The sequence below is a fragment of the Myotis davidii genome, unplaced genomic scaffold (genome assembly GCF_000327345.1).
Source record: "Myotis davidii unplaced genomic scaffold, ASM32734v1 scaffold478, whole genome shotgun sequence".
Classification (NCBI taxonomy): domain Eukaryota; kingdom Metazoa; phylum Chordata; class Mammalia; order Chiroptera; family Vespertilionidae; genus Myotis; species Myotis davidii.
The window spans coordinates 1,387,202-1,397,098 of NW_006289570.1; the positions used below are offsets into that span (position 1 = coordinate 1,387,202).

At 48.0% G+C, this 9,897-nt stretch overlaps 1 protein-coding gene across 1 annotated transcript in view; it reads left to right on the plus strand.

The window, feature by feature from the left end:
• The first annotated feature begins 5,954 nt into the window (after window positions 1–5,954).
• The window catches only part of ADRBK2 (adrenergic, beta, receptor kinase 2), a 64,685-nt gene continuing 60,742 nt past the window's right edge, over window positions 5,955–9,897 (plus strand). Inside the window, exons 1-2 of the mRNA XM_015562862.1 lie at window positions 5,955–5,971; window positions 6,432–6,508. Coding sequence (XP_015418348.1) covers window positions 5,955–5,971; window positions 6,432–6,508 — 94 coding nt within the window. The remainder of the gene's footprint in view (window positions 5,972–6,431; window positions 6,509–9,897) is intronic.

Genomic DNA, 9,897 nt, shown 5'->3' on the forward strand with positions numbered 1-9,897 from the left:
GAAAACCAAACTATAACGAAAACGTCAAATCTGCTACTTTCCGCTCGATGCTAACTCTCCCAGGAGCCCAGATGCCCCAGGTCTGAGTGAGCAGAGCCTGCTGCCCCCCCAGGTTGCCCCCTGGACGTGGCGCGGCCTACAGAAGGTGGCACAGCCAGCACGGGCCGGGCCGGGACCCATGAATGGGTCAGAAGGTGGCTTTGTGGCTTTCAGCTCCAGCTGTGAGCAAGTCATCCCTCCCCGGGTGGCCGTCCACTGGGCGTGGAATACTCGGGTTCCCTGCTGGCCAGCGGCTCTGGTGTCACTTGTCTTTCCGTATTCTTCTGCTTCCTGTTCTCATTGGTGGCCCGGCCTCCGCTGGGTTTGGGGATACAGTCCCTGAAGCCAGGGCCAAGGCCAGCCCGCCCCGGAGCCTTTGGCCTTTCTCTGCCCTTTGTTGTTAGGTCCCGATGAAAAACTTTTATTCTCTGAGGGCAGGCTTTTCCCCTTATTTTTAGATTCTTGGAAACATCTCCGCAATACTCATCACCTCCCGATTTAGAAGGAGGAAGTTCAGGTTCAGAGAGAAGCTAATTGCTCAAAGTCACATTACATTGATAGCACAGGGCACAGTTGAGCCTCAGTGGAAATTCTGTGCACTTCAACAGACTATCTTTTGCCACGGAAATCATCTTAGAGAAGAAGGTTCTTGTATTTGGGTAGCGGAACATCGTCAATTTCAGATGTTAGCAACACAGTTTGCGAATGCATCGTCTTCATTCAATGAGAGGTTACCAGCTACGGGAACCTGAAGTGGTGCTCCAGTAGCTTACATATCATTTCCCTGGAGACTCTAATTTAATAATAAATATATGGACAGTTCCTTTAGAGATAAGGTGTCGGCAGTTTCATGTTAGGTGGTAGGATAGTTATCGATGATGATGGCAGTGCTATAAACTAGGAGAAGCTATGACATGTCAAGGGTCCTGAATATTTTCTCACCCCAAACACTGTTTTGTAATTTCACATGCACCCTTATCTTAAAAAAACAAAATGCAAATCCCTATCTCTCCCTGACACTGGGCACACGGGTATCCTGGGCTCGAACATACTTGTCAGTTACTCTCAATACATGAAGGATTTTTTTTTCCTGTTGAGCTTGATAACGTTGCTAGTGCTGCATTCTACGCTGTGATAGGAAATGAATGAGACAGGTCACGTGTTTAACTTTTACACAGAAAGGTGGTTGAGGTCATATGGGGGCGGAGCTCTGATTGTCAGGAACTCACTCGTGAGCCTGTTTGCGGCTGGCCGTCTTCACGCAGTGGCACGTGGAGAGATGAGTCTCAGTTGTCTGAGTCGCTGCTGGATGTGCCATAAAATCGGGATTTACCCAGCCCCGCGCTCAGAATCACAAGTGCTATTGCAGTGAATAGCTTACCTGTGTGTCTTTGGACCCGTGTGTTGTGCAGAGTAACCCCCCGTCCCCCTAGTAGAAAAAAGTAAGTAAGATACGGGCATTTTCAGTTTTGCTAGATGATGCCATGTGGTCCTCTAGATTTTTAAGGATAAACAGAACTGCGTTCAGAGGTCTCAATGTTATTATTTCAAGGTGTTTCATATAGACTCTATGGATACCGCTGGGTAATAAGAATTAAGATTTTAACTGGAAATGAAGAGGTACATGAGTACATGACAGGAGCTGAGTAAAAACCCTGGAAGGTTAAAATTTGAATTGGAAAGTCATTTTAAAATTCCTGATTTTTTTCTTTTCTTTTCAAATACATGTCTTCGTCATGTCTAGTCATGGAAAAATCTCATCTCAGTGGGCGACCGCACCACCGCACCTGACTCAAGCAAGGTGTGGTCAGGGGCTGGGCAAGCAGCCAGGGACCTGTGCTTTCTGTTGTATCAGAAGGGATTCTCCTGGCCACAGGCTGGACAGTGAGAACATCCAAAGAACACGGATGCCGCTGATTAAAATACTTTGTTTCTGTTCAGACCCTGTGATGGGAAGAGGAATGGCCTCCTGAAATGTCCACGTCCCAGTCCCAGGAGCTGTGACTCTGTTAGGCTATGGGGCAGGAGGGTTGGTTGCAGATGGAGTTCGGGTGGCTAATGTGCTGACGTCATGATAAAGAGATTACCCCGGGTTTCCGGGGGGAGGCCACCTGCCGGTGCTGGCCTTGAGGCTAGAATGGGGGCCCTGGGTTGGCCCAGGAACGTGGGCCGTAGGGAGATGGGGCCTCCCCTCACTACACAGCCCTGCTGGCAGTTTGAGCTCAGCCCAGCGGGATCCGTCTCAGGCTTCTAGCCTACACATCCGTTAGATAATAAGTTTCTGTTGTTTTAAGCCGCCAAGTGTGCAGTAAGATGTTCCATCAGCAATACATAGGAAGCTACCATACACGTGTTTCTATAGCAGAGATTCCCCAAACAAGTAGGAAAACAAAACTCCTTATTGATTCTCCTCGGCAGTGAAAATAGGCCGCCAGCTCTGCCTAGTGGCCATCTCTTTCAATCTCAACTGACATCTGATATACACACACATATGTACAACATATGTTTGTTTATATGTATATATAGTTCCTGTATATTTATATATCATATATTTACTATATGTTTAAATATATATAAATGCCACGGTGCCATTGGACATGCGGTGGAAAGTGAAGTGAGACTGACCTGTGCACGAGCTGGGGAAGGCATCACAGTGTTAGTGAGCCCGACCTGGATCCCGGAGGATGTGTAGAAGGTTTTCATGTCAAGAGAAGCATTCGAGGGAATCATACTCACCGGAGTATCGGGCAGTGAAAAGAGTCAAGTGCGGCTGCTCTAGAAGCAAGATGGTGGCAGGATGTGGTTGATGAGCTGGGTGGGATCCCCTTTGGAGCTGCTCCCTATAATGTGCTAAGGAGTTTGGACCTTGGGCCAAAATAGACGCCCTCAGATACCTTTTAAAATGAGATAATTACATGTAAAATGGCTCTTGGAGGCCAGGCGGACGCTCCAGGCTCCTGCGGAGTCCCCCCTCCTGCAGTCTCTCTCCCTGAGGGCTAACTTCACACAGACGACAACACAGCAGTGAAACGAAGCTGCGTATGCACTGCTGCTGATTCAAAAGTATTTTGACAATAAGTGAATGGATTCTGAAATGCTTATTGTTACCCATTTGAAGGGAAAGTTTGGAGCCCCAAGTTTCAGTAGCGTTGATTAGGTAAACTGGTGACCCCCAACCATTCGCTCACCCTTCAAATTGCATCTGTTTGGGAATGGCTTTGTGTATGATGATGATATGGTGCTTTTTGGCCTGTGAAATTCAAGTATGCTACGTGTCACTTTAATATCAGGTCATCTATGGCCAAGAAAATGACATTAAAAACATGTTGTGGGTTGTCAAAATGTTGTAGAAAAACCGCAAAGGAATGCACGTTTAGCTTAATTGGGTTGTGATCATCTGAATGTAAATGGTCTCATGCCGAATTGCCTAACGATATGTAAATGATATGCAAGACTCTTCTGCCAAAGATCTGAGGAACCCCGGAAACTTGAGAAGAGCGGATAGCAAGCTGTGCCAGGCACTTCTGCAGACCTCCTCAGAGTCTATCTGGCCGAGTTCTGTGGTTTTGAACCTAGTGGTAAAGTTGTTATTGCGACATGGGATAACACAGCTCTATTTTGAGTGTTTAATGAATAGTTAGTGGAAAATATTTAGTAACTACAAACGAAAGAAAGCAATTTCCTTTTGGGGGAATTGCGTCTTGGTCTGACTGCTTAGTCATCTTATCTTTTAAAACAATCTGCCTTTTCGGTTTCTCGGTGGTGGTTCGTGATGATAACAGCTCTCGTTGTGTGGCGCTTCTGACAGCGCACTCTTGCCATCTCGCGTGATCCTCACCACTCTCTTCTGCACTCTGCCTTTTGTAGGCGATATGTTGGTTGCCTCCTGCACGGGCCCGCCCCGACCTGGGCCCGGGCCAGGGAGGAACCTGCAGCCGAGGTACATGCCCTTGACCGAAATCGAACCCGGGACCCTTCATTCCACAGGCCGACGCTCTAGCCACTGAGCCAAACCAGCCAGGGCTAAAATATAGAGGCTTTTAATAATGGGAGATATCTAGTTATGTCATCCGTATGTACGTACGGTAGTTTCTCTGCTAGTAAGGTGGCGGAACAACTTAGCTTACCCTGTTCTTGAGTCAGGAGAGAGCAGATATCTGGTAGCTAGTATTTCAACCACAATAGTAGTAGACATTTTTTAAAAATTATGCTACAGTATTGATTATACTTACCTTGGGTTTATATAGCAAGGCCCCAATAGGTCATGACAGGGAGGATGAATATATCTCCAGCAAGTTGATAGTAAATTAAAAAAAAAACATTAGGCCTCTACTCAGTATATTATTAGCACATAATCAATCCATCACAGGACTTGTTTTCAGGCTATATGAAGACATTTGACAGCCAAGTAATAAGACAAACAACTCAATTAAAAGAGAGGCCAAAGATTCCACAGCACACCGCACAAAAGATGATACACGCATTCCAGTCATCGTGTTCAAGCGCGCTCAGCATCGTGGTTCACCAGGGAAATGCAAATGCAAGTACAGGTCAATAAAAGGTGCCACCACACACCCAACAGAGCGGCCAAAACCAAAAACACTGACAGCTGACGTCTTGGCGAGGGATGGGGAGCCTGGGGAACGTCATCCATTGTTGTGGGAATGGACAGTGTACAGCCCGTTTGGAGTATAGCTCAGCACCTCTTCGCTATGCTAGCCACGATTTAGCATGTGGCCAGCAGTTTCACTTCTAGATAGCTACCCGTGACACACGACAACACGTGTCCATAAAAAAACAGACTTACAGCTGTTTAAAGCGCCTTGATTCGTAATAGCCCCAAAATGAAAGCAGCCCCTATGTCTGTCAACAGATGAGTGGATAAACAAATGGTGGAATTCAAGGCCATACTGTGTGAGAACTACATGCTTATGCGCCCAGCGATAGGGACGGGGCTGGCTTATGCCCAGCGAAAGGAGACAGACCCAAAAGGCAATGTGTTGTGTGAGTTCAACGATAAAAAATTCTCCAACTGGAGCGAGTCACCCCGATTAACAGAAAGGGGATCGGTAGTTGCCTGGATCCTAGACTCTGGGGAGATTTGATTGCAAAGAGGCACCTTTTGGGGTGATAGAAATATTTGATATCTTGGTTAGGAGAGTAGTTATATGTGAAAACTCATTGAATGGGACAATGACATAGACATTTAATTACATATCGATTATACCTCAATTAGTTTTATAAAGTTAAAAAAAATTACACAAAAAAGCAACGCCAAATTGCTGCCCATCAATGGATGATAGAGATTCCGTTTCTATAACTTTCTATTTGGATACTTTTGGGAGGTTCACTTCTTGAATAATCCCTCCTTCCCTGATCTTTCTGCCTGGCTGCTTCTATTATATGTCGGAGTTCCATGTGTGTGTGTGGCCAGTTTATGTGATCTCTGGTCGTTTCACTGTTTATCCTGTCTTAATTCTTCCAGCCTCATTCGCAGCCCCACTGTCGTCATTCGCTCTCGTCAGCGAATGTTTAGGCTGCTCCTGAGCCCGTGTTGTTTCCTAGACATTCTGCCAGGAGCTCCTCTGTTTCTGTGCTCCGAGCAAAACCCCGCTGGAATATTGACGGGGGGCGCTGTATTGATTTTATTGATCAACTTGGGTAGACTTTGGATTTTTGCAATATTAAATTCTTTGGTTTATAACTGCGGTCTATCTTTTTATTTGTTAAGATCTTCATGAATGTCTCCCAGAACAGTTTGTAATTTTCCCTGTAAAGTCTCTGAACATATCTTGTATTTATTTTAAGACATTTGATGTTTTTTTTTATTTCATCGTAAGTGAAATCTTTCTCCTAATTATGTTTTCTTGCAGTTTTTTTTGTTGATGTGCAGAAATATGATTTTTCAAAAAAAAATGAATCATATATACAGGTAACTTTAGAATTTGTTTTAAAAAGAAGTCCATTGAACCCAGCCAGCATGGCTCAGGGGTTGAGCATTGACCTATGAACCAGGAGATCATGGTTCGATTCCCGGTGAGGGCACATGCCCATGATGGATATGAGCAGAATTTGTCATGTGTGCGCACGCGTATTTTGCAAAGCGGTGTTGTTAAGGACACACTTTCCCCAAGTCCTTAAGTTACTTTTTGGAGGCGAGTCTCTGCATGTGAGGTTGGCCCTGGGTTGCAGGAGAGGGGAATGGCTGGAGCTGGGGTGCTCCCAGCTTTACGTCGAGACCTGTTCGTGCAGTCACGGATGCCAGTGGGAGGGGTCTCTGGCCAGGCCAGCGTCCTTGGGTTATAACAGACACCCAGGGGTCTCCCATTGTCACCATGCTTACGCGGGGCGCAGGCTGTCATCGCTAAAAACGTGTCGCTCTTCCCTTTCAGCATCCGGAGCGTGATGCAGAAGTATCTTGAGGAGAGGAATGAAATCACCTTCGACAAGATTTTCAATCAGAAAATTGGTGAGTCCGCTTATGCATTGAGCATCTGCGCCTTCATTCGTGATGTTGCTGTCGCCACGGTGATGTCTGCGTGCAGGCCCAACGCTCTGTGTGCTTGACACTGCAGGCTGGGAGGGGAGAGCTCATGCAATTAACCAGGTGCTTAATGATGACTTCCATTCTGAGGAACCTGTCCTGGGAATAAGCCCGTGGGAAACAGACGAGTTTGACTTGAGGTCTTAAGGGCGCGCGGGAGGTGGCCAGAATCGGGCACTTGGAACCAGAAAGAAGCTCCCTCTGTTGGGACCCACTTCTGAGGCCCCCAGCTGCTCTCGGATTGTACTTTCCGGAATCCCAGGGAGCCGGCCTGTTGTCTTCCCAGACATCACCCCACTCTCGGGGTTGGCTGTCTCTTCCCAAAGAGTGGGGTTGGAGAACTTGATCTTGGCGGTTGTCATGGGTTGTGTGGGTTCTGTACGCCATTCATTCGGGTCAGTTCCACATCAGAGTCTGTACCCTGCAGGTCACCAGGCCTCCCCCGGTCGTATCCACAGAGGCCCCGGCTCTGGCTAACGCTGGTCCTGGCCCGTGCGGACGTGTGGTTGTGTGGGGGTGCTCTGCGGCCGCCACAGCTAGTCCCTGCAGAAGTGAGGACTGACCAGCAATTGCTTTAACATGGAGCTTCGAGGCCCACGAGGAAGGGAGGTGTTCTCCCTGGCTTTCTGAGGCTGGCGGTGCATTTAGGGGGGACTGTCGGCCGGTGCAGGGAAGAGCTGTAGTCTGCATGCTTCCCCCCGCCCCCCTCCCCATCAGTTCCTGCTGTCCAGAAATTTCCAGAATAACATCTTATTCTCAGCTCGGACGGACTTCTCATTGGGCCTGCCAGCCGGCTGTATTGTTAATCCGTCCATAGCGAGGTGGTAGACAGACGACTCTAGGGTGGTCACGTGACATCCACAGAGCAGAGTCTGAGCGAATAGCATGTTCCTTTCCTTTCTTTGCACCTTGCCAGTCCCCCAGAGTTATTCAGGTCAGATTCGCCAAGGAACTGGGTCTCAGTTTGCAAATTATCTTACTATTAAAGGGAGTGATGTTATTGAACTTTCAAGAAATGAAGGTCTTATTACAGTTCCCTGGAACTCTAATTCTGCGTTCAGTTCTGTTTCCCTGATTCATAAGCGCAGACCGACCCCTTGAATATATATATTTTACTTATACAAATGTATATTTTCAGTAACATTTTTAATTTTAAAGAATATATTTTCAGACATATGTAATGTAAAACTCACCTATTATATACAGCTCAGTAGTTTTTTTAGTGTATTTGCAGTGTTGTGTAGTCATTACCACACTTATTTTATTATTATTATTTTTATTGTTTTCAGAGAGAGGAAGCAAGTGGGAGAGAAAGATAGAAACATCAGTGATGAGAGAAAATCATTGATTGGCTGCCTCCTGCATACCCCATACTGGGGATCAAGCCTGAAACCCAGGCATGTGGCCTGACCAGGAATCAAATTGTGACCTCCTGGTTCATGGGTCAGTGCTCAACCACTGAGCCACACCGACCGGGCACCACACTTATTTTACAACATCTTCAAACCTTACCCCCAAATAAACTCCATATCCATTCCCCCCTCCCCCAACCCCTGGGTACCAATAATCCAGCTTCTGCCTCTGGATTTGCCTGTTGGACACTCCAAATAAATAGAATCCCATAGCATGTGGCCTTTTAAAAAAAAAAATTTTTAATCATCACCCGAGGATAGTTTTCCATTGATTTTTAGAGCGAGTGGAAGAGAGAGGGAAAGACAGAGAGAAACATCGATGTGAGAGAAACACATCGATTGGTTGTCTCCTGCGCAAGCCCCAACTGGGGCCCAGGCCGGGGAGGAGCCTGCAACCGAGGTACGTGCCCTTGGCTGGAATCGAACCTGGGACCCTTCGGTCCGCACGCCGCCGCTCTATCCACTGCGCCAAACCGGTTTCGGCTGGGATTGTTTTTTTTACTTTCTCTTTCTGTGATGTCATTATTTATGTCTAAAAAAGCCATAGATAGGGAAGGTTCACGCCTGGTGTATGTAGCACGTGTCAGGACCTCGTCCTTTGTATGCCCAGTGGTCTTCCATTGCGTGGCTGTGCCACACTGTGTTTGTCCGTTCATTCATCCATGTGTGGGTGGAGGTCGGGTTGGTTCCCCTTCCTGTCTACTGCGTACCATGCTGCCGTGAGAGGAAGGCACGTCTTCCACGTCGTTTGTGTGAATGGCTCCCTGTGATAAACTCGTGCTGGTAGATGGGCCAACCTGCCCCCGTTGCAGCTCTCACTCCAGTTTCTGAAAGGCTTGGAGGAGTCTTTCTCCCTTTGTGTTCTCTGCTCCTCGCTCTCCCTTCTATCCCCCCTTTCCTGTCTGCCCTCCCCCCAACACACATGCAACCCCCAAACATGTCCTTCCCACTGTTTTGACCAACACCTTCCCTGACATAGGCTCTGGGAGCCTTTGATCTGAGCGCCTGATGGCATTACCCTGGCCTTGAACCTTAGCTTCGGCCACACCCACTCTTCCCCAGGAGCCCCTTCGCTGGACACGGATGGTCTGTGAATTGCCTCTCAGTTATGCTGTTAAAAAATTGTCTGAGTGAGTCATTCCTTCTTCCCTTCCTTCCGACGTGTGAGCTTGGAGCTGGTCAAGAGGAGCTGTTTCCTCTTGGGAGCTCACGGGGAACAGCCACTGGTGCGGTGGGGGTGGGGGTGGGGAGAGGGCACAGGGTAACCGGCCGGACACCGATCTGTCACTACGCTTTGCCGTGGCTGTAGGTTTAATGTGTCGTGTGCTCGCCTGCCTGGGCCCCGCTTTGCTCTGTGGCTTTCTCCTCTGGCTGGCGTTGGGGGTCGGGGAAGAGTGGAAGAGGGGCCGCGGGAGGACAAATGGGTCCTCTCTCCAGCTCTGTATTCCTGTTTCAGCTCCCTCCGCTCTCCCTCTGTCTCTCCCATCTGGTCCACCTGCCCCCTTTCGTGACTGTCTCCATGTGCTGCCGCCCTGTTGATGTCTGTGTTACCCCTTACGGCTTCTCTGTGGTTCTCTTGCTTCTCTTTGACCTTCTGTCCCCTCACCGCTCAACCCCCTTTCTCACTGCCCCTTCCCTACCGGCTCCATCCCTGCCTTCCGATTTGTGAGCTTGGAGATGGTTAGCACAGGGTTTGGGGGGACCCCCCCCTCCAGTGTGGGCTCTAGGCAGTTGGGAAACATGTTTTGTGAAATGAAAAAAAATAGGAGCCTTTGCGAGCCTTTATTGAGATAATGGGTGATTGGCAGACCTGTTGGCTGCACCCCGAACTGGTTGTTGTTTCATTAGTTTTCTTATCGATGAAGTAGGGACAATAACAGTAGCCGCTTCATAAGGCTTGTT